The 26,254-nt window shown below is 42.1% G+C and overlaps 1 protein-coding gene across 3 annotated transcripts in view; it reads right to left on the reverse strand.

Moving 5' to 3' along the window:
* The window catches only part of smap1 (small ArfGAP 1), a 225,258-nt gene that overhangs the window by 54,865 nt on the left and 144,139 nt on the right, over positions 1-26,254 (reverse strand). For all 3 annotated transcript variants that reach the window (XM_072558021.1, XM_072558012.1, XM_072558002.1), the window contains one exon: positions 11,342-11,414. In XM_072558021.1, the coding sequence (XP_072414122.1) occupies positions 11,342-11,414 (73 nt within the window). The remainder of the gene's footprint in view (positions 1-11,341; positions 11,415-26,254) is intronic.

Genomic DNA, 26,254 nt, shown 5'->3' on the forward strand with positions numbered 1-26,254 from the left:
TGAAAGAAAGGTGGTGGTTGACGGGAAATGTTCATCCTGAAGTTCAGTTACTAGTGGTAGCATTGCTGCCTCACAGTGCCAGGGATCCGGGTTAGATTCCCACCTCGGTGGACTGCCTATGTGGAATTTGCGCATTCTCAGTGTCTGCATGAGTTTCCTCTGGCTGTTCCAGTTTCCTCCCACAATCACAAAGATGTGCAGGTCAGGCGAATTGGTCATGCTAAATTGCCCATAGTCATAGAGATGTACAACATGGAAACAGATTCTTCGGTCCAACGCATCCATGCCAACCAGGTATCCCAATCCAATCTAATCTGATCCCACCTGCCAGCACCCAGCCCATATCCCTCCAAACCCTTCCTATTCATATATAGAGTCATAGTACAGTAAGATTAGATTTCCTAACAGAGTGGAAACAGGCCCTTTGGCCCAACCAGACCCTCTGAAGAGTAAAACACCCAAACTCCACACACAGACAGACACCCAAGGCTGGAATCGAACCCAGGAGCTGTGAGGCAGCAGTGCTAACCACTGAGTTAGGTGAATTAGTCAGGGGCAAATATAGAGTCGGGGAATGGGTCTGGGTGGGTTAGTCTTTGGAGGGTCAGAGTTGGCTTGTTGAGCCAAATGGCCTGTTTCATTACTGTAGGGAATCTAATCTCATTAGCTGAGACATAGAAGAAAACCAAAGGGTTAGATAGGGTAGACAGGAACAACCCTTTTCCTCGGATGGTGATGGCTAGCACTAGGAGACACAGCTTTAAATTGAGGGGTGATGGATATAGGACAGACGTCAGAGGTAGTTTCTTTACTCAATAGTAGGGGCGTGGAATGCACTGCCTGCAACAGTGGTAGAGTCACCAACTTTAAGGGCATTTAAATGGTCATTACATAAACATATGGATGAAAATGGAACTGTACTGGATAGATTGGCTTCAGATTGGTTCCACAGGTCAGTGCAGCATTGAGGGCCAAAGGGCCTGAAGTATGCTGCAATGTTTTATGTTCTATTACGTTATGCAGTTTGCAACATTTTTGTACAAAATCCACTCATGGTTCATCATATTCTTTGTGATGGATGTTAACACTAAATTATGTGCAATATTAGTCCCCCATGCCAATGCGAATTATTTTGTCAATTAAGCTTTGAATGCAAAAAATCAAACAAGGGTTGGTGGGGTAGATTATTGATCATGAGAGAAGGTGGCAGTATCTTTATTATGTAACTGTTCTGACATTTTATCTAAATGGAAGCATTTCATCGTTTCCTTCTTAAGGTCATGATTCCTTAGGACATATTTTTTCATTACAGCTACTTAAAAAAGACCAACCCACTTGGATAAGAGAAATTCATCCACAGATTCTGTACAATCTTAATAAAGCATCAGCATGAAAGGTTTAGCAATTACTCGTGAGCAAATCCACCATGGGGTTGATTAGCTGACAGAACAAAATCAGTCATTTCTTCGTCTTCCTTCAGCTCTATTTATTATCAGATCACCTGCTTTGGACATTAATTTTTTTCTGAAAAAGAGATGTAGATCAGTTCAATTACAGCCAAACCACTTGTAATCTCTTCATCTACAGACATTTGGACACAGGGTCAGGATTCAATGCATACTTAAAAAAAAAACTTCTTTCATAATAGCCCATTCATGAGGGTTTCTATCTGTAACATGAATATGAATTAGCTTTCAAGCCTCACAATCTACAATCACTTTTTACACATGAGAAATGCTTTTTTTCAAAAAAACAAGTTATAGAAAAATGATCAAAATAACATATTTTGAAATGCAAAGATGTATTGCAGAAAATAGGAATCAAAAAGCTACAATCACATATACAGTCATGGAGTCAGAGATGTACACATGGAAACAAGCCCTTCGGCCCAACTCATCCATGCTGACCAGATATCCTGAGCTAATCTCGTCCCATTTGCCAGCACTTGGTCCATATCCCTCTAAACCCTTCCTATTCATATACTTTTCAATACTGTTATTGCCCCAGCCTCCATCACTTCCTCTGGCAGCAATTAGGTCCCTTTTAAATCTTGCCCCTCTCCTGCAAAACCTATGCCCTGTAATTCTGGACTCCCTATCAGAGGGGGAAGACCTTGTCTATTTACACATGCCCCTCATGATTTTATAAACTCCCATAAAGGTCACAAATAGCCCGAGCCCATTCTGCCTCTCCCGATAGCTCAAATCCTCCAACCCTGGCAACATTCTTCTAAGTCTTTTCTGAACCCTTTCAAATTTCACAACTTCCTTCAGATAGGAGGGAGACCAGAATTGCACACAACATTCCAAAATTGACCTAACCAATGTCCTCTATAGCCGCAACATGACCTCCCAACTCCTATTCTTTATGGGCAAAGATTTTATAAGTAATCACATTTTTGATCTAAATTAGTCAATGCCAATATTAATAGAAATCCAAAAGAAAGCAGAATGACATTTACAGAAAACTCCTGTGATTGAGTAAAGTTCAGAACTTTAATAATTATTCGTGAATTGAAAGAATCAAAGATTGCGTTACACACAAAAAGGCAACAACACTTCTGTCAGAATAAACAATTGAGGGACAAGGACAAACTTAAACAGGAATCAAAAGCAATTAAATATATCTGGGAAGGGGGACATGTGGGAAAAGGTGCATAAACAAAACTGCTTTGACACCTGCTTGATAACTGGTTGCGTGGAGCCACAGGACAAATGATAGTCCTGCAGAAGAATTTAAGGAGTTAATCACAGGAAAGCTGTGTCAAACATTTTTTACATTTTGGCAAAAACTAAGAAGCTACTTCTGATTAAAAAGGCAAGCTGCAGACTCGATAATTCAGAGGAATGGTCAGTACTTTGGATGGAAAAATCTAAAGAGCCATCAAAAATATCATATGATTGACCTGAAGCATGAGAATTTCTCCAGGTACACAATCCTTTATCGGAAATCCTTGGGGCCAGTTGTTTTTCAGAATTTGGAAATTTTCAGATTTTGAAATAAATGACATTTTCATGTGAAATTTTAAAAATTACCTGACAGCATACACGTGTGAATAGTACAAGTGCTGAGACACAATTGATGCCTGCCAGTGCAGGCCATGCCGCCACATCCTATCTGAGTGAAGTGGTTCAAGGGGTGTGGAGTTGGGTCACCTTGTTCACATGCCAAAATGACACTCCACAAAAACAATTTCAGATTTCGGAATTCCGAAAAAAGGATTGTGTACCTGTATAAGAATCCGATGCCAGAACCCTTCATTAGGGGAACTTTGAAGAATAACACTGCACAAGGATTGAACACTGGACACTTCCAGAGACAGACACTATTGGTTGGAATTGTAGCTAAATTCCAGTAATGGTTAATAGCCAAAGTTGAATTAGGAGGCTGGAGTGGTTTGCTTGAGGGGTCTTATTTTGACTGCAATATGAAATAAAGTTTAAATAATTGTTTCAGTACTTCATTATCAGAGATTTCTTAAATTGCTGAATTCAAAGTAACTTGGTGATTTGACCCCAACATTGCCAACCTGCAAAATTATATCACTCATTTTGTCCAAAGCACCAGTTTGTCTGAATACTACACAAATTCAAGTACAGACTCTAAGACCAGCAAAAGTTATAATTCAGTTATTTTGAAATAAAGATTTCTTCATTGAATTGTCCAAAGACAGAAAAGCAACCATTAATACAAACAATTGTAAATAAATTGGCAATGCTCATTCTGTTTCCCCCACCCCCACAATGTTAGCTGCTGTGTTGATAAATGAAGTGTTCAGATGACAGATTTTACAGGTTTTATTTCAGTTGGAACAGAGGTTGTGTAAACTCAATTTAGATTCCAATCAGGAGTAATTGTATACAGTGCTCATGCCAGCTGTAACCAGGCTAGACTTTTAAAAAAAAGTCAACATTTCTTATCTTGCAAACCCTAGTATTCTCTATCATCTATAATCATCAGGTCAATCAAGATCTGGAATGGCCTTTATTCTAAGGCAACTTTGACCCACAACTTCCAAAGGCACAAGTAAAAATCTATAGATTTTGTTTTTAACATCAAGCTTATTTCTTCCATATTATCTCCACTTGAACCGAATGGCCTCATTCTGCTCCACCAAATCTACTCTACCATTCGATTATGGCTGATATGTTTCAGAATCTCGTTTTCCTGCCTTCTCTCTGTAACCTTTAATCTCCTAACTAAAGAAGAATCTCTCTCTCCACCTTAAATACAGTCAATGATTTGGCCTCCATAGTCTTGAGGGTATGAGTTCCACAAGACTCACCTCCCTTTGGCTGAAAAGTTCCTTATCTCAGTTCTAAAGGATCATGCTATCACTCTGAGACAGTGCCCTGAGATCCTAGTCTCTCCTGCTTGTGGGATCACCATCTGCCCATCCACTTCATGCAGATTTCAGTATTCTGAGAGTTTCATTGAGATCCCTCCCCCTTCATCCTTCTAAACTCCACTGAATAGAGACCAAATCCTCAAACACTCCTCATACAACAAGCCTTTCATCCCCAGGCTAATTCTTTCAACTGTCTCTTGACTACATAGTTGCTTTGATATGGGGGCCCAAAATTGCTCACAATATTCCAAATGTGGTCTAACATTTTACAGCCTCAGCAATACATCCCTGCTCTTGTTGAGAAGGCTAGGATACATGAATGCCAAAATTGCATTTACCTTCTTAACTGCCAAATGAACCTCCAAGCTAATCTTGAGAATCCTGAACTAGGACTCCCAAGTCTCTTGATGCTTCGGATTTCCAAAGCCTTCTTCCTTTTAGAAAATTGTCTAAATCTCTTTTCTTCCTACCAAAGTGCATGAATGTATATTGCCACTTCTTTGCCCACCTTTGTAGCCTGTCCAAGTTCTACTGCAGCCTTACCACTTCCTCAACACTACCTCTCCCTCTGTCTACCTTTTTGTTATTTGTAAACTTAGCACAATGCCCTCACTTCCTTTGTCCAGATCGTTAATGTATAACATGAATAGTTTTGGTCCCAACAAAGACTTCTGCAGAACTCCACTCGTCACCATGCCCCATTCTGAAAAAAAAAGTCATTTTTAAAATTTGTTCAAGGGATAAGCGTATCACTGGCTACGTCAGCATTTATTGCCCATCCCATATCCCCACAGGGCAAGTAATAGAAAGCATGAATCACCGTAAGTCTAATGCAAATCAAATGTTTTGAATGATTTTTAAACAGAGGGGTTTCACTTGGGGGGGGGGGGGGGGGGGGTGGGTAGGGAAATACAAAGAGAAATCATCTTTTAGGAAAGATTCCAAATGAAATACAACCAAGATGATATCTTAAAATTAGCACGTGAGGAAACCAGCATTGCCTCTTCGCTATTCTCAATATTAGCTTACCACAAACGCAAAGTTAAAATCAGCAGTAAAGCTGCATAGGCTGTTTCACTGGACTTGCATTGTACTGTTCACTCTATTCTTAGAGTCAACCACATTGTCATATGTGTGCCAAACCAGACAAGGATGGCAGTTTACTTCTCTAAAGAATATTAGCGAACCAGATAGGTTTTTCCAGCAATTTCAGATTTTTTATTGGATTCACGTTCCACCATTTGCTATGGCAGGATTCAAACTCAGGTGCCCAGAACATTACATGGTTCTCTAGATTAACAGTCCAGTAATAATACCACTAAGCCATCTCCTCCCATTAAATCACCACTTTCTGCCTACTAGTCTTCAGCCAATCTTCTAGTCATGTCAGTACCTTGCTCCCTAACGCAATCAGCTCTTATCTTATTCAGCAGCCTCCTGTGTGGGACTTTGTCAAAAGCCTTCAAGAAATCCAAATTGGTCACGGCCATTAGCTCTCCACGAGCAAATGCAACAGATATGTCAGACATGACCTTCCTTTGATAAAGCAGTGCTGATTCGTGACCTGTTTTACCATGCACTTCCAAGTACTCCGCAATCACACCCTTAATAATGGACTCTAAACTCATACCAACAACCAAGGTCAGGTTAACTGGCCTACATTTTGCTGTCTTCTGCTTCCTTCTCTTCTTAAAGGAGGGTGTTAGATTAGCCATTTTCCAGTCCTCTGTGACCCTCCCCGATTCCAGCGATTCTTGAAAATTCATCAGCACCTCCAAAATCTCAGCTATCTCCTCCATTTTCCTTTGTTCAATAGCTATGACCATGCGAGCAAACCTGATATCATTTGACCTCAGTCTTGACTATTGTATACATCCTTCATGTCCATTTTGTTATCAGCATATTGAAATCCATTTCATCTCATCAGAAATAAAAACAAATGACTGGAAAAACTCAGCAGGTCTGGCAGAACCTATGGAGGGAAATCAGAATTAGCATTTTGGGTTAAATGACTCAGAACTGATGGCAGCTAGAAAAATATCAGTTCATATGCAGAAGATAAGGTGCCAAGAAGGGATAAAGAGTGAATGATAGGTGGGGATAGAGCCCAAAGAGAGAGAGAGTAGTTGGACAAACAAGGCAGTGGATAACTATCTGGCTAAGAGGGTGAATAACTATTAATGGGGACCATTAGTGGCAAACAATGGGTTGTGTGTAATAGCAGACTATATGATATCAAGGCCTGGTGGGACGACACTGTGGTTCAGTAGTTAGCACAGTTGCCTCACAATGCCAGGGATCCAGGTTTGATTAAAGCCTTGGGATACTGTCTATGTGGAGTTTGCACATTCTCCATGTCAGCATGGGTTCTCTCTGGTTTTCGCCCACAGTCTAACGTTGTACAGGTTAGATGAATTGGCCATGCTAAATTACCCACTATGTTCAGGGATGTGTAGGTAGGTGCATTAGCCAGGGGTAAATGCAGAGTAATGGGATGGGAGAATGGGTCTGGTAGGCTTGTTGGGCCAATGTCCTGTTTCCACACTGTAGGGTTTCTAGGGATTCTAAATCTAAAGAGATTAATTATACATGGCTTGCTGAAAGCTCAGATTAGTTTCAAAGATAAGCTTAATCATGTACTTCTGATAGCTATTAAAAATCCATAATATAGGATAATCATTTAAGTTTGTTATGGCAATTTGCTATTTCAAAATATATAATTCATAATCCAGGTATTGGTCTTCAGAGCGTTGGTGTGGACTTTTGGGGGGGCGGGAGAAAGAAGGGCTTGTTTCCACACTGTAGGGATTCTATGGCATGCGGGGTTGGGGTAAGGACAAGGGAGACTCTGAAGTTATTTGAACTTGATATTGAGTCCAGAAGGCTGCAGGGTTCCTAAATGGAAAAGGAGGTGCTGTTCTTCCAGCTTGCGTTAAGCTTTGCTGGAGCACTGCAGCAAGCCTGAGATAAAGCAATGTTGGCCAGGGAACAGGGTGGTGCGTTAAAGTGACAAGCAATAGGAAGTTCAGGGTCTTTTCTGCAGACAAAACATAGATGTACTGTGAAGCAGTCACCCAGTCTTTGCTTTTTCTCCCCCCCCCACCGTGTAGATGAGATCACATTGTGAGCAGCGAATGTAGAAGACTAGACTGTGAAGTGCAAGTAAAATGCTGCTTCGCCTAGAAGGTGTGTTTGGGCCCTTGGAAATTGGGGAGGGAGGAATGAAAGAGACAGGTATTACAGCTCTGCGGTTGTAGGGGAAGATGCTGTGTCTGCATATGGGGGGGGTCATTGGGATGATATTGGGAGCGAAGGAAGAGTGTTCCAGAGCAAATTCCAGTAAACATATCATGGGATTTATAGGAAAGGCAAGTCAAATGTGATTGAGGCACAACTATGACTTGCCTGAATGGCAAGAAAAGGTTCAAATTGAGGCTGAAAACCATACACCATTCCTATGTTTTTAATAGTGTTGGGTACCTGATCCTGTATACTTTTCAACTCAAATTATGTATATATTTTCATCCTTCTTACTAACTGCCTTGACAGTTTTGATTTTACATACTAAAAACTTTTCAGGAGTATTTTGTGTGTATCAAAGGATTATGAATTTTCTTAAAGGATCCTGCAGTCATTTTAATAGTGAACATTCATAAAACAGGTAGGGGCACCAATGACATGGCCGGTGCATTGGTGATCTAATATCTGTTATTCCCTTGCCCTGTTTTCTCAAGGACAAACAATAATTCCAATAAATATGTCCAAATTGAGAAGTGGAAGAATGACAAATACTGGAGTTAAAAATTACAACACCAGGTTATAGTCCAATAGGTTTATTTGGAAGCACAAGCCTTCAGAGTGCTGCTCTTTCGTCAGTTACTTGACGAAGGAGCAGCAGTCTGAAAGCCTGCAGCTAGTGCACTTAATGCTCGGACTGAGAAAGAATGGTTATGATGGTCTTTTTCATGACAATCAATGACGGCTCCATGGAACCACAGCGGTTATCTGGGATCTGAACTTGCGACCAGAACATTAGCCTCAGCCTCTGGATTACTAGCCCGGTGACATTACTATTACACTGCTATCTCCCATAGTGTGAGGAGAATCAATTTAAATTAATGTTGCTCTTAAGTGCGTAGCTGTGACAACTTTCGCTCTAATTTCTCTTTCAGCTGAGAAAGGAGATACTCAACAGTACAAAACTAAGAGAAAGTTACTGCATTAAAATGCCGTGTCAGAAAATCAGGTTCACCTGAAGTGCTTTAGAGTAATTAAGTATTTTTGATTTGTTGTTAGTGCTGTGATGTGCAAAACATAGCTACCTCAAACAGAACTAGATAATGTCCTTTACCAAAGTGGTTAAAAGCAAGATATTGGCCACTTCAAGTATCACCTTGGAATCTTATAAATGCTTCTGAGAGGACCAACTATATAAAATCTCATCTGAGAAATAGCCTATCTAGGACTGGCATCATTCAAGGTTATGTGCTTATAACTTGTAATGGGACTCATTATAATTCCCCAAGTTCTTGACTCAGAGGAGAGGATGGTCACGGAGCCTCAGCTAATATTTAGATAACTTCTAGTAGGTATATAGCCTTTGGTACTAGTTTTGCCACTAGGTTGCCTGCAAAAATGTAATGACGAAAATAATGTTGATTACTGATTTTCATTATGATTGATACTTCAACATGAAGCCAGTTTCTAGGATTTTGAGGAACAGAATGGTCAAATTATCAATATTACTTTGGATAGCTGCCTGCTGCTTTAATTGGATTTTGACTGGAACCTTGTACCGGGGCTATTTTTCTCTGTATTGTTCCGTAGTACAGTCGTAACCTGTGTTTAAACACCCCCTATTCTGTCTGAACTGAAATACAAAAAAATTGGTGCCAATTCATCCGAACTTGAAAAACAGATTGACATTTCTCCACATTCAAGTTATGGAATTGTGAACCCATGAAGTGCAGAGTTTGACAAAGGAATATGACTGCACCAGGCAAATAATCTGTCTTTTTTTAAAAAAAAGAAAATTTACCATCCCCAAACAGTGGTGAAATGTACCAATTTCGAAATTGGGGGTGGTGGGAGTTGTCTGCTGACAAGACATTGGACTGAATTCATCACAACTGGTGTACCACAAGAGCTAGTGTGCTGTTACATGTTTAGGATATTGTGGTAAATTTACAAGGATTGCTCATGCATGGGTCATCCAGAACTTAATTGAGGGATACTGGAAAGGAAGAGGCGAAAGTCACTCTTCACCAACCTCCTGGCTACTTTTCCTATTAATAGAAGCAACAATGTAATTTAGTCCCCCATTTCCACACTATAGGGATATTCTGTTTTATGAGTTCTCTGCTGCGTCATCACTGGCTTTCCTTGTTACCTTCACCCAAGGAACCGACTGTCAAATAAATCTATTAATTTCTTCTACATAAAAACAGAAAAAAAAGGACAGACAGGAGGAAATATTAGCATGGGAGCAAGATGGCTTCAGAAACGGGAAGCAACTGCAAGGTCCGGTTCATTCTTATAGACAGACTGGAGGCATTCTACAACATGGCCACTCAGTCTGTTTGGTCTCGGTGCTGTAACAGTAACCAGACTGAGAGCAATGAATGCAGTTGGCTAGATTAAAAGTCGTACATGTAAAATGCTGCTTGCCCTGGGTAGCTAGACTGAAAGATACCAACACCAAAAACTCTTGGGAAAATTTGTTGATAATGATCTGTTCTGGCTAGATTAAATAATAAAATTACATGATTATGTCAATCTAATTCAAAGTATTTAGTGGGAGGCTGGAGGTACCGTCCCACCAGCTTCTGAAAAGCAATCAAGACCCTCGAGTAAAAGCAACTTACACCTTCAGACATCACCTAAATGCAGTGTTTTCTTCATGCTCATGATAAAGCACATGGTTTCCCCCAGAACTGCTCAACTTAGTCCATACTCCAAGGGGAGGTGAACTTTTGAAAAGGATAAAATATTCAAAATGTTGGCTACACTTAAGAACATTTTCAACACAAATCACTTGAAAAGCTTCACAGAATAGAATGAATTGAAACTGCAAATAACAGCTTGTGAGATTAACTGAAATTGAAACATGAGGCACAACTCTTAGTGAGGTAAGGTTAACAAATTCACTTATTGTCAATTAATGGCAGAGAAAATAATTGCATAACAAATTGTAGATAATTTAATCAATCTACAAAAAAAAACAGCAGCTTAACATTTTAAAATTGAATATTTGTTCACCACTTCTAGGAGATTTATTTTGAAGTCAATGAATTTCAATATTCAGGAATTCACAGTTCTTTCCTTAATTAAAACAACTTTTAAAGAAATAGCATTATTTATTATAGAATCTTGAATACAATAAATGTCTCTTCCTTCAGGGAATTGAATGGCCAATCTGACCAAGACCATCCTTAACTTGTTTTGAGTGTAGTCATCATTTACAGCCAGATGTTTTAAGACTACCGATAGACAATGAACCCAACTTCAGAAATAGCAAGTAGAGGTAAAATGACCATTCTATAATTAAAGCCAATTATGATTTCAAGTAACAACAATACAAAATTAAAAATCAAAGCAAGTAACTGACAGGAAGAAATATATGCATTCAAGATAAAAGTGAACTTGCACCTTCACTACATGGGGCCAAAATGTACTTCAAATAGTAAGGAAGATATTGCATATACAGAACTAAAAGAGTCTTAAGAACTGTCTTACATAAAACTTGCTAAAACTCATTGGGATTGTAAATGTTGAAATGTCACTTGAATTACTTGCACTCCCAACATGCAGAGCGAGTTACGTACCAGTGTCTTTTTGAATAAGGTCTCTAAAGACTGCCTGTGTCGTTTCAAGTTTAGCCAACAATGACTATTAATGCAGAGAATAACTGTTATAAGTAATTTCATTTCAACAAAAATGTGTTATATCTTACATAGGCATAAAATAAAATCCACTTAAATATTCCTTACTTACCCAGCCCTAATAGATCGATGGTGGATTGTTCTACCTTCTGAGAGCTCATTCTCGTATCCACATCATCTTTCTTCTATCATTAAAAGAATATATAAATTAATACAGCTAATTAAAATCATCTTAAATAATTGCTATATTAAACCAATACTTACAGCCACTGAAAGATCATTCCGGTCACTATTTTATTCACATTCCCTTAGTTTTACAACATTGTTAACACTTCCTTGACTGTCAACATATCAATTCAGAGTCCTCCTGGTCGAGAGGAGTGAACCCATAATTTACCATCAAGCATACTTGGACAATTAAGTCGCACTCATACAGTACAGAGGAAAAAAAACTAAAAATTACCTTAAGGGGTGTAGGAAAAGGGCCCAATTTCAAAGGGAGAAAGTTCGTAGAGAGAAGCAAAAGTCTTTTGGTCAACTGCGGAACATCTAACTGACCACACCGTTAGACACTGTTGCTGATGTGAATATTGAGTCACAAGTGATTAGAATGGATGGCCTTGAGGTACGTAGGGAAGAGGTCTGGGGAATACTGGAAAGGATGAAAATAGATAAGTCCCCTGGCCCTGATGGCATTTATCTTAGGATCCTCTGGGAAGCTAGGGAGGAGATAGCTGAGCCATTGGCCTTGATTTTTATGTCATCGTTGTCTACGGGAATAGTGCCAGAAGACTGGAGGATAGCGAATGTGGTCCCCTTGTTCAAGAAGGGGAGCAGGGATAGCCCGAGTAACTACAGGCCAGTGAGTCTCACTTCTGTTGTGGGCAAAGTCTTAGAGAGAATTGTAAGGGATTTATGAACTTGGCAGATTTATGAACATCTGGATAGGAATAATGTGATCAAGGATAGTCAGCATGGTTTTGTGAAGGGCAGGTCGTGCCTCACAAACCTTATTGAATTCTTTGAGAAGGTGACCAAGGAAGTGGACGAGGGCAAAGCAGTAGATGTGGTGTATATGGATTTTAGCAAGGCGTTCAATAAGGTACCCCTTGGCAGCCTAATGCAAAAACTACGGAGGTATGGCATTGAGGGTGCATTAGAGGTTTGGATTAGGAATTGGCTAGCTGGAAGGAGACAGAGGGTAGTAGTTGATGGTATAGGTTCATCTTGGAGTGCAGTTACTAGCAGTGTTCCACAAGGATCTGTTTTGGGACCATTGCTGTTTGTCATTTTTATAAATGACCTGGAGGAGGGGCTTGAAGGTTGGGTGAGCAAGTTTGCGGATGACACGAATGTCGGTGGAGTTGTGGACAGCGAAGAAGGATGTGGCAGGTTACAGTGGGATATAGATAAGTTGCAGAGCTGGGCAGAAAGGTGGCAAATGGAATTCAATGTAGCTAAGTGTGAAGTCATTCACTTTGGCAGGAGTAACAAGAAGATAGATTACTGGGCTAATGGTAGGCTACTTGGCAGTGTGGATGAGCAGAGGGATCTTGGTGTCCATGTACACAGATCTTTGAAAGTTGCCACCCAGATAAATTGTGCGGTGAAGGCGGCATATGGTGTACTGGGCTTTATTGGTAGAGGAATGGAGTTCCGGAGTCCTGAGGTCATGTTGCAGTTGTATAAGACTCTGATGCGGCCTCATCTGGAGTATTGTGCGCAGTTTTGGTCGCCATACTATAGGAAGGATGTGGAGGCATTGGAATGAGTGCAGAGGAGGTTTACCAGGATGTTGCCTGGCATGGTAGGAAGATCATATGAGGAAAGGCTGAGGCACTTGGGGCTTTTCTCATTGGAGAAAAGATGATTTAGGGGAGATTTGATAGAGGTGTACAAGATGATTAGGGGTTTAGATAGGGTTGACAGTGAGAACCTTTTTCCGCTAATGAAGTCAGCTGTTACTAGGGGACACAGCTTTAAATTGAGGGGTGGTAGGTATAGGACAGATGTTAGGGGTAGATTTTTTATTCAGCGGGTTGTGAGTTCATGGAATGCCCTGCCAGTAGCAGTGGTGGACTCTCCCTCTTTATGGTCATTTAAGCGGGCATTGGACAAGCATATGGAGGTTATTGGGCTAGTGTAGGTTAGGTAGGCTTCGATCGGCACAACATCGAGGGCCGAAGGGCATGTACTGCGCTGTATTTTTCTATGTTCTATGTTCACACCTTTGATCATCTAAAAAGAGGGACAGAGATGTGCTGTGGATTGATTTAAAGAGGGAGTTCCAAGAGCTGGATTACATAACTGAAAGCTTTACTTTAAATGGAGAGAAAACCAATTAGAGGAACAAAAGGCTTTAAATGAGAGTAATGGTTGACAGTTTATAGATATAAGGTAAAGCAAATTGCTTTCAAAACCTATCTGCTAGGGACAGGCAACTAAATGTTACAGGTTAAAGGTTAGAGTTAACGGGCAAACATTTCAGCATTAGTGCAGGGCACAATAGGAATTATGGAATTGAGGTTAAACTGCGATTTTTCAACAAGTCAGTTCTGAGTATATGTATAAGGCTTTTACAATGGTGGCTTAACAGAAACAAAGACAAAGACAAAGACAGAGTGGTAGAAGTAGATGCTATTTTCTGATACAGCACAAGCGAGCGTGTGCAGGCAGATGCACACAACAGCGAGAGACACTGTGTGCCATAGCTAGCGAAAACGTGTGAGGAGGAGAAACAGCAAGAACAGGCAAGGATGAAAGGGGGTAAGTGCAAAGGAACCTTGATTATCCGAAGGACAGGGACAGGCAGTATTTCATTCAGTTAATCGAATTCTGGATAATCGAATGCCGGATAACAGTTTAGCCGAGCATCGGGACCTTGAAAGCTTGCCGGATAATGCAATATTCAGACAACTAAATGCTGGACAAGCGAGGTTCCTCTGTATTTCTATCCCCCATACAGTTTACTACATTTCCAAGATTTGTGTTGTTTTTAGATTAGATTAGATTACTTACAGTGTGGAAACAGGCCCTTCGGCCCAACAAGTCCACACCGACCCACCGAAGTGTAACCCACCCAGACCCATTCTCCTACATTTACCCTTTCACCTAACACTATGGACAATTTAGCATGGCCAATTCACCTGACCTGCACATCTTTGGATTGTGGGAGGATACCGGAGCACCCGGAGGAAACCCACGCAGACATGGGGAGAATGTGCAAACTCCACACAGAGGTGGGAATTGAACCCCAGTCTCTGGTGCTGTGAGGTGCTTCACAATTATTGCAGTATAATGCAAATCATAATGTTAACAAAAGCCAGCAGTCAGACTGAAGAGAGAACGTAGTCTATACTAGTGACAGATGTACCTGGAAAACAGTATTGAATAGACTCTTGTCAAGTCAGACAACAGGACTATTAGTTATTGAGATTGTGGTTTTTGGAAAAGTGCAGCTGGTCAAACAGCATCCAAGGTGCAGGAGAATCGACAATTTGGGCATAAGCCCTTTATCAGGCCATTACAACTACAAACTACTAGAGACAAAACTGCAAGCCTCGTATCCCCTTTTATACAAGTAGAGAAAGAAGCACGGACTTTAATACTGCATATCCAAAGATGTGTAGGTTGGATGGATTGGCCATGCCAAATTGCCTTGTCGTGTCCAAGGATGTGCATGCCAGGAGGATTAGCCATGACAAATGTAGGGTCACGGGGATAGGGTAGGGGGTGGGTGTGGGTGGGTGGGATACTCTTTGGAGGGTCAGTGCATACTTAAATGGACCAAATAGCCTCTATCTGCATTGTAGGAATTTTATGATTCTTTTCTAAACTTCCCTTGTCTGAAAAGCTACTTTTCACTGATTTCTGAAACCTACAGCTATTGTGAATTCAAAGTTTTTAATATTGTCCACAGACATGACAGCAGGTCCGGCAGCATCCAAGGAGCAGGAGAGTCGACGTTTCAGGCATAAGCCCTTCATCAGGAATGGGGGAGGGAGCTGACAGATAAATGGGGGGTGGGTGGAGCTGAGGCAAAGGTTGCTGGGAAAGCGAAAAGTAGATGAAGGTGGGGGTTGATGGTGATAGGTCAGAGGTGAGGGTGGAGGGTGGACTTCTCCACTCCCCTCCAACCTATCACCATCAACCCCTACACCCCCCCACCCCACCCCACCTTCATCTACCCATAGTCTTCCCAGCTACCTTCTCCCCGGTCCCACCACTCTACTTATCTCTCAGCTGTGCTTGGGACCTCACGCCCCCACCACATGTTCCTGATGAAAGGCTTATGCCCAAAACACAAGACTCTCCTACTCCTCGGATGCTGCCTGATCGGCTGTGTTTTTCCAGCACCACACTTTTTCACTCTGGTCTCCAGCATCTGCAGTCCTCACTCTCTCCTTGTAAATATTAGTGTCCTGCAATTATGGAAGTTGTACATGATGTCAGAATATAAATAACGGCTTTCAAGTTTTGGAGACTGCCAGAAAAAAGTGGCCACAACAAAATTTAAATTTTTCGCTAAAAGAAACCAGTTATGGGTCAGCGGAAATTAAGTGATGCACAATTTATCGAACTTTTCATTGCTCGGGATGACAGGTAAATAATTTTCTTAATTTACTTAAATAATTAAGTAAATAATTTTCTCGAAAGCAATTGCTTCCAAGTTATATGCAGAAGTTCTCTCAAGTTACTGAACTTCTTAACAAACAAAAAAATGAGTTTACAAAGCAAGCTTTACATCAAATGAATGCATTAACTTTATCCTGGTGATAATCACAATTATTCAAGGGATAAATATCTCATGACTTGATATTAGCTTCAACCATAGATTTTTCTTTCCAATTCATGTGTTTGCAAGAACACTTAGGATTGCAGATTTCTTTGACAGGTTGGTGTAATGAGTGGACAAGTGCAGATGAAATTTGAGGCAGAGAAGTGTGAAGTGATTCAATTTGGTAGATACAATGGGGTGCAGAAAGAAAGAGGGGGGCCTGGAGATATATGTGCACAAATCATTGAAGAGTACAGATTAATAAACAGATGAGATTGTATACTTTGTAAACAGGAGCACACAAAAGAAAGCCATGTTAAATTAATAGAAACTCAAGTTCAGCCTTGACTAGAGCATTGAATTAAGTTTTGGGCACCATACTTCAGGAAGGTCGTGAAGGCATTATAGGGTGCAGAAGACAAGTTCACCGAATGGTTCCATGGATGAGAATTTCAGTTACATAAGTAGGTTGGACCAGATGGTATTTGTTTCCTCTGGAGGAGATGGTTAGGAGACTTGTGAGGCATAGTCAAAGCCACAAGAAGTTGGCCAGGTTAGGCAGGGAAAAATAAAATTCCAATCGGTATAAGTATCAAGAACCAAACAACAGATTTAAAAAATATTGGCAAAAGAAGCAATGATGACACGAGGAAAATCTTTCTACATAGCCAGTGGCTAGTGGTAGGCGCAGATTCATTTATGGCTTTCAAGAGAGATTTGGGTAATTATCCAAAGAGCTCTGCAAGCTTCTGGGGAAAGATAAGTGTGTGGCACTAAGTTAGGTGTCCTTGCAGATAGCCAGCTTTGCCATTATTCTATAATTCATAGAACATAGAACAGTACAAGCCCTTCGGCCCTCGATGTTCTGCCAGCCTTTTATCAAACTAACCTACATACCCTTCAGTTTACTACTTTCGATGTGTCGACCCAAGACTCACTTAAAATGTCCCGAGTGTATCTGACTCTACCGTTACTGCTGGCAGTGCATTCCAGAACCTACCTCTGACATTGTCCCTTAAACCTTTCTCTAATTACCTTAAAATTATGCCCCCTTGTGATAGACATTTCTGCCATGGGAAAACATCTCTGGCTACCCACTCTATCTATGCCTCTCTCAACATCTTGTATACCTCTATCAAGTCACCTCTCATCTTTCTTTGCTCAATGAGAGAAGCCCTAACTCCCTCAACCTTTCTTCATCAGACGTGCCCTCCAGTGCAGGCAGCATCCTAGTAAACCTCCTTGCACACTCTCCAGTTTCCACATCCTTCCAATACACGGCGACCAGAACAGAACATAATATTCCAAGTGTGGTCTAACGAGGGCTCAATAGAGCTGCACCATTACCTCGTGGCTCTTAAACTCAATCCCCCTGCTATTGAAAGCCAACACACTATACGCCTTCTTAACACCCCTATCAATCTAGATGGCAATTTTGAGGGATCTATGGACATGGATCCAAGATCCCTCTATTCCTCCACATTGCAGAATGCAGGGTTAAAGACATGATTCATAGCAATCAAATTCAACCTTCCAAAAGGTGAATGACTTCACACTTTTCCAGTTTGAACTCCATCTGCCACTTCTCAACCCAGCTCTGCATCCTGTGAATGTGCCGTTGCAACCTACAACCACCCTCCACACTATCCACCATTCCACCAACCTTCGCGCCATCAGCAAACTTACTAACCCACCCTTCCACTTCCTCATCCAAATCATTTATTAAAAACACAAAGAGCAAAGGCCCCAGAACATATCTCTCCAGAACACCACTGGTCACCAAGCTCCAGGCTGTATACTTGCCATTACCACCACCATCTTCTATGGGCCAGCCAATTCTGTATCCAGACAGCCAGATTTCCCTGTATCCGATGCCTCCTTACTTTCTGAATGAGCCTACCATGGAGAACCTTATCAAACACCTTGTACACCACATCCACTGTTCTACCTTCAATGCGTTTTATCACATCCTCAAAGAATTCAATAAAGGTCTGTGAGGCATGACCTGCCCCTCACAGAGCCATGCTGACTGTCTTGACTCAAACTATGCTTTTCCAAGTAATTATAAATCCTGTCTCTTAGAATCCTCTCCAATACTTTACCCACCATAGACTTGAGACTGACTAGCCTGCAATTCCCAGGATTATCCCTACTCCCTTTCTTGAACAAGTGAATAACATTTGTATCACTCCAATTATCTGGCAATCTACTCCACTGGACAGTAAGGCTGCAAAGGTCATCACCAAAGGTGCAGCAATCTCTTCCCTCGTTTCCTGTCTGGTCAAGGGGATTTATCTATCCTTACGATTTCCAAACTTTTCAGCACATCCTCTTTAACATCAACCTTTTCAAGTGCATCAGCCTGTTTCACACTGTCCTCAGAAACGTCAAGGTCTCTCTCAGTAGTGAATATTGAAGCAAAGTATTCATTAAGGACCTTTTTTAACTTCTCTGACACCAGACGTAAGTTCCCTGATTAACCCTACCCTCACCTCTAACCATCCTCTGTTCCTCACGTAAGTGTAAAATGCCTTTGGGTTTTCCTTAATCCTACCTGCTAAAGCTTTTTCATGCCCCCTTCTAGCCCTGCCAAGTCCATTATTCAGTTCCTGGCTATCTTGTAACCCAGTAAAGCTCTGACTGATTATTGCCTCCTCAACCTTAAGTAAGCTTCCTTCTTCCACTTCACTAGATGTTCCACATTCCTTGTCACCCAAGCATCTTTCAAGATACCATCCCTTTCTTGCCTCAGTGGGACAAACCTGTCCAGCACTATCAGCAAGTGCTCCGTAAACAACCTCCACATTTTTGTCGTGCATTTCTCCGAGAACATCTGTTCCCAATTTAGGCGCCCCAGTTCCTGCCTAATAGCATTGTAATTCCCCCTCCCCCAATTAAATACTTTCGCATACTACCTGCTCCTATCCCTCTCCATGACTATAGTAAAAGGTCAGCGTGTTATGATCACTATCACCGAAATGCTCCCCCATAGAGATCTGACATCTGGTCTGGCTTGTTGTCAAGCACCAAACCTAATTTAGCCTCCCCTCAAATCATGTCGTGCTGGAAAAACACAGCAGGCCAGGCAGCATCCAAGGAGCAGGAGAATAGATGTTTCGGGCATAAGCCCTTCTTCAGGAAAGGAAAATTCCTTTCCTGAAGAAGGGGTTATGTCCAAACCTTCGATTTGCTTGCTCCTCGGATGCTGCCTGGCCTGCTGTGTTTTTCCAGCACGACATTTTTCAACTCTGGTACTCCAGCATCTGCAGTCCTCACTTTCTCTCTCTCCCCCCCCCCCCCCCCAAGTCAGAAACCCTTCTTGGACACACCTGACAAAAACTGCTCCATCCAAACTAAAGTTAAAGTCACCCACGTCAAAACCCAGTTACTTCTGTACCTTTCCAAAATGTGCCTCCCAAGCAGCTCCTCTGTGTCTGTGTTGCTACTGGGGGTTCTGTAGAAAACTCCCAATAAAGTGACTGCTCTTTTCGGTTTCTGACTTCCACTCATTGCTGACTCCTCCTCACTAACCTCCCTTTCTACAGCTGTAATATTAACAATGCCACTCCTCCACCTCTTTTACCTCCAACCACACACACACACACAACCCTCCCTCACCCCCATTCAGTTTGAAACATCTAAACCCTGGAACATCCAACAACTAGTCTTGGCTTTGGGATATCCAAGTATCTGTAATGGCCACAACATCATTGTCCCAAATACTGATCCATGTTTTAAGTTCACCACCTTTATTCCTGATACTTCTTGCATTAAAATAGACACACTTCAACCTGTCACACTGACTCCACCTTTGCCCTACCAAGTACCTATCCATCCTCACACTGACTCTGCACGCTGTATCTGGCTGTTCACTACCTACTCCATCAGCTGATTTGTGGCTCCAGTTCCCAACCCTCCAGCAACCTCATTTAAACCCTCCCGAAGAGCTTTAACAAATGCAGGATATTGATGCCCCTCCAGTTCAGAAGCAACCTGTCCACCTTCCCCAGAAGGTATCCCAATGATCCATATATCTGAAGCCCTCCCTCCCACACCAGCCCTGCAGCCACGTGTTCATCTGCACTTGTTCTCTATTCTTAGCCTTTTGCCCCTAGCATATGGCACCAGCAGCAATCCTAAGATTACTACTCTACTCATCATGCCTTCTAGCTTCCAGAGCCAGGCTCAGTGCCAGAAACCTGGCCGTTGTGTCTTTTCCCTGGTAGGCTCTCTCTGCAACCTCCCTCCCCCAACAGTACCAAAATGATATATTTATTGAGGGGAACTGCCACAGGGGTCCCTGCACTGTCTGCCTATTCCCCTTCCCTCTCCTGCGGTCACCCAGCTATCTTTATCCTGTAAATTAGATGTGACAACCTCCCTATAACTCCTCTCTACCACCCCCTCAACTTTCTGAATAATCTGAAGTTCATCCAGTTCCAGCTCCCTAACGTATCTCCTGCAGGCAAATTCAGCAGGGACACCAGTGGTGACCCTTACCTCCGACATCCTGCAAGAGTAGCATGCAAACGCCCTCTCCTCCATCCCCTCTGCTCTAAATAGAGATTGCGCAAATGAAAAAAAGCCTTGCCTTACCTACCCTCCACATACAGTCTTTTGCTTTTAGTTGGAGCAGGAGAACTCTAGGAGTCACTAGATATGTAATGTTTCAGGTTTAGCCACAGCCCAAATATATCAGTTCAGTTTGGGTTGTAAGCAGAAGGAAAATTTATATTTCGGACAAAAGCCCTTCATCAGGAACTTTTGCCTGAAACGTTGATTTTCCTGCTCCTTGGATGCTGCCTGAACTGCTGTGCTTTTCCAGCACCACTCTAATCTAGAATCTGGTTTTCATCATCTGCAGTCCTTGTTTTTACCTTGTAAGCAGAAGTTAGCATCATGACACTTAGCTTCTGGCAGAACCATCTACAATGCTCACTGCTCCCTACATATAATAATAATTTCAGTTTAGCAAGCATCACTCTCAACCAGAGTCTAGATTAGAATGGTGCTGGAAAAGCACAACAGGTCAAGCAGCATCTAAGGAGCAGGAAAATCGATATTTCGGGCAAAAGCCCTTTGGAATGATGAAGGACTTTTGCCCGAAATATCGATTTTCCTGCTCCTCGGATGCTGCCTGACCTGCTGTGCTTTTCCAGCACCACTCTAATCTTGACTGTAACCTCCAGCATCTGCAGTCCTCACTTTTGCCTATCAAACTCATTCAGATCTAGCCTCACTATGGAATCATCTACCCCCTTCACTATTGCTTGTGCTAATCAATTTCCATTTGAAATGCACATGGCCAATATTTAGAAACGTATCTCGATATTTTCTCTCAGCTTCAATCTCTTTATGCAGACCGTGGCAGTCAAGGTATGTATAAAGTCAAGAGGACTCACCAGACATTTTCAAAGGTCAACATTCAGATTGATTTTTAAACAGCTGAAATGAGTGTGGTTCATGCTCGTTCTGTGCAACCACTTGTCAATCTTTCAGTGACTCACCAATCACCTCATGCAAGTCAAGCATGCTGCATTAAACATTTTGCTTTTGACTGTATAACACCCTGAAAAATGTGTTGCTAGAAAAGCGCAGCAGGTCAGGCAGCATCCAAGGAGCAGGAGAATCGACGTTTCGGGCATAAGCCCTTCTTCAGGAATGAGGAGGATGTGCCAAGCAGGCCAAGATAAAAAGTAGGGAGGAGGGACTTGGGGGAGGGGCGTTGGGAATGCGATAGGTGGAAGGTGGTTAAGGTGAGGGTGATAGGCCCGAGAGGGGGTGGGGGTGGAGAGGTTGAGAAGAAGATTGCAGGTCAAGGAGGCGGTGCTGAGTCCGAGGGTTGGGACAGAGATAAGGTGTGGGGAGGGGAAATGAGGAAGCTGGAGAAATCCGCATTCATCCCTTGTGGTTGGAGGGTTCCTAGGCGGAAGATGAGGCGCTCTTCCTCCAGGCGTCGTGTTGCCATGGTCTGGCGATGGAAGATGGCAAGGACTTGCATGTCCTCGGCAGAGTGGGAGGGGGAGTTGAAGTGTTCAGCCATGGAGTGGTTGGGGTTGGTTGGTGTGGGTGTCCCAGAGGTGTTCTCTGAAACGTAGACCCATGTAGACCGACCTCTCCGCCCATCACCCTCACCTTAACCTCCTTCCACCTATCGCATTCCCAACGCCCCTCCCTACCTCTTATCTTAGCCTGCTTGGCATACCCTCCTCATTCCTGAAGGGCTTATGCCCGAAACATCGATTCTGCCTGACCTGCTGCGCTCTTCCAGCAACACATTTTCAGCTCTGATCTCCAGCATCTGCTGTCCTCACTTCTCCTGTATAACACCCTGCACTACAACCTGTGCTGGGTTTTCATCTACCATAATTCTAAATGTAATTTCTTGGCTACAGAGTTAGGCTAGACTTTTCCCACTAATTCATGCCACCCCAATTTGACCAGTGTACCTCAAATTTCAGAATCAACCTTGTTTACATCTATCCTAAACCATGAGGGATCCAGCACTAATCTCTTAGCTTTTGTCCAGTGGGCAAAATAGCTGCTTTTGCCATCAGTACAGTAAGTATTGCAAAAGGAGACAGCTTACACCAGTTCGGAGTATTTAATGTTAATCCAGAACACACTGATCTAGTAACCGCTATGATCCAGCATTCTCAGTACTTTCAGTTTTCCAAAGAACTCTCATTAATCTATGCCTTTCTCCCCACATTGTTTCTCTTTCTGTGCTAGCATAAATCTTTCAATAAGCTAATTTGGGTCAGTTTTCAAGCCAGCTTCATATTCTACAAGCAGCAGCAAAATCGGTTCATGGAAAATTGCTGTGGTCATAGAATTATGGAAGCGTGGAATCAGGCCAATCAGCCCATCAAGTTCATACTGACCCTCCAACTAGTATCCCACCCAGACCCACCCCTAAACCCTGTCTGTGTAACCCTACATTGCCCGTGGCTAATCCACCCTACACACACCTGGACACGATTGGAAATTTAGCTTGGCAATCCACTTAACCTGCACATCTTTGGACTATGGGAGGAAACCGAACACCCAGGAAACCTTCAGCAATAGGGAGAATGTGCCAATTCCACACAGACAGACAGTCATTTGAGGGTGGAATTGAACCCGGGTCCCTGGCACTGCAAGGCTGGATGCTGGATCACAGAGGTTACTAGATCAGTGTGTTCTGGATTAACATTTAATACTCTGAACTGGTGTAAGCTGTCTCCTTTGCCACCAGGCCACCTGTGGTCATGAAGTCATGGTGTGCACATACCCAGTTTGCACTCGCCTAACAAAAGGACTATGAGCAGCTTGAAGGCTGCAATACCGAAAGCAGCAGGAATTGTGCAGACAGATAAAAATAACTACTTTTCAACATTTATAAAGATAAAATGAGACATACTTCTGTTTATGCTTCTTAAACATCTGAGCTGCCCCTGACAGGTGATCTCCTGCAAATTCTCCAATCCAGCTCCAGTCCAACCAGATTATGGAGATATAACCTTTGTTACCAAAATCAGCTGGCTAGCTATTTGAATAAGCAATCTTCATTAAAAACACAGCATTGAATCCCTACAGTGTGGAAACAGGCCCTTCGGCCTAACAAGTCCACACCGACCTTCCAAAAAAAAGTGCACCCAGACCCATTCCCCTATGCTATTATCCTAGATTTACCCCAGACTAATGCACTTAACCTACACACCCCTGAACACTGTAGTGCAATTTAGCAAATGGCCAATTCACCTAACCTGTACATCTTTGGATTGTGGGAGGAAACCTACGCAGACACGGGGAGAAGTGCAAATTCTACACAGACAGTCGCCTGAGGCTGGAATCGAACCAGAGTTGCTGGCACTTTGAGACAGCAGTGCTAACCACTGAGCCACCATGCCACACCGGTTTTTCAATTAAAATTAAACTTTGAATTTAGAGAACTGTAGGCATATATGAAAATAGTCATTACAAAATTTACCAAAAATGTTAAAACATGTGAAACCCTGTACATGATCAGTCTACAAAATTTCCTCCCTAACAGTAGGGAGGAGCATACTTTTTGCAAGACTGATCACACGACATGCATGCAGAGAAACTTTATTGGACAGCACATAAATACATTTTAAACATATCTACGTTGTACAGAACAGAGTAGTCATATATCAGACCATTGTGCCCAAGACAAACGAAGCCAGTGGTTTATACTAACTGTCCAACCTTTTTTTTTATACTTAGTAGCTAGCTGTCATATCAAACTGGAACTCAGAAGGTTCCAATAAGATATACATTTATTTCCTCCCAAGTCAGATTAGTGTAACATATCATCCAACTTCAAGATCAACAATGAAGCACATCATACTTACCAACTTGACAGGTTCCAAGAACCGGTTTAATCAATTATCCATTTCCTACATGGTGGATTTAGTTGCATTAAATTGGATTTGATTCAATTTCTTTCAGCTCCACAAAGCAATTTTCCAACTACTTGATAAACTTTGCTACAACATCTAGACTGTTGTTCTCATTAGCTCAAGATTGCAGGAATTTCACAAAGTGACTGGATTTCTGCTTTCTTTGGCTCACATTTGTGGTCGGCCAGAAAAGACAGATTTGACAGCTCGTAAGGTATTCTTCATTTTGCAAATGATTTGTACTCTCTTTGCTGCTAGAGTGTTTCTTAGCTTGATACATTCTGAAAACCCTACAAATGAAACAGATAGCTCTTTGGTTGGAACGCCTAATTCTTGTGTCATATCAATGGTAACACCAACATCTTGAGCTATTCTGACTTCAAGCTAAAGTGAATGGAGGTAACAACGGATAGTCGAAAGAATACCATGTTTAGGATGCATACACATCCTATGCTACCCATACCCATTTTACTTCGTAACTCCCCAACACACCCCACTACAACACAGTCACAGTATAAAGTGAAATCCAGTGTTTGTATGGCTTTATGTGGGGCATTCACCTATAAGAAACAGTTGAAATCTCCTAAATTGATGGAACATGATCCTATTGAATGGCAGTGTAGATTCGAGGGGCCCAACGGCCAACTCCTGTTCTTATTTCTCATGGTTTTATGGTAGTTACAGAGTCACATAGCACAGAAACACACTGTTTGGTCCAACTCGCCCATGCCAACCAAGCATCCCAAACTAAACTAGCCCCACTTGCCTGCATTTGGCCCATATCCCTCTAAACCTTTCCAATTTATCTACATGTCCAAACAATTTCTAAATATTCCAACTGTACCTGCAAATACCACTTCCTTGGTCATTCCATGTAAGAACCACTTTGTGTGAAAAAGTTACCCCTCTGGTTCCTTTCAAATCTTTGTCCCCTCACCTTAGTAATTTAGAAAGGGCATAATGTCCCCTCACCTTTCCTTTAGCAGGGCAACCAGAACCGTACATAATACTCCAAATGCAGCCTCACCAATGTCCTGTACAACCTCAACATGATATCAGAACTCCAATTGTCAGTGGTTACAGCAATGAAGGAAGCAAGTTAAATACCTTAACTACCTTGTCTCTCTGTAATGCAACTTTCAAAGAACTATATACCTAACTCCTCGGTCTCTCTGTTCAACAACACTCCCCAAAGGTTCTACCACTAACTGTAAAGTCCTGCCCTTGTTCATTTTACCAAAATACTTTGCGTTTATCCAAATTAGACTATCTGCCACTCCCCAGCCCATTGGTCCAATTATTCAAGATCCCTTTGTAATCTTAGGTAACTTTCTTCACTGCCCACTATATCACCAATTTTGGGGTCATCTACAAACTTACTAACCAGGCCTACTAAATGCTCACCCAAATCATTTAAATAAATGACAAACAACAGTGGAGTCAGTACTGATCCTTGTGGAACACCGCTGATCACAGGCCTCCAGTCCGAGAAACAATCCTCCACCCTTTGTTGCCTACTGTCAATGCAAGTTTGTATCCAATTTGCAAGCTTTCCCTGAATCCCATGGGATCTAACTTTACTAACCAGTCTGCCACGCAGAACCTTTTCTAAAGTCAGTGCAGACATGGTCTACTGCTTTGCCCTCAACTCTCTTTTTGGTCACGTCCTCAAATAAAATCAAGTTTGAGAGACACTATTTCCCATGCACAAACCTACACTGACGATCCCCAATCAGTTCTTGCCTCTTCAAATGCATGTAAACCCTATTTGTCAGAAATCCCTCCAACATCTTTCTCACCACTGATGTCAGATGGACTAGTCTACAGTTCCCAGGCTTCTCCT

This window comes from Chiloscyllium punctatum, chromosome 3, assembly GCF_047496795.1.
Source record: "Chiloscyllium punctatum isolate Juve2018m chromosome 3, sChiPun1.3, whole genome shotgun sequence".
NCBI lineage: Eukaryota > Metazoa > Chordata > Chondrichthyes > Orectolobiformes > Hemiscylliidae > Chiloscyllium > Chiloscyllium punctatum.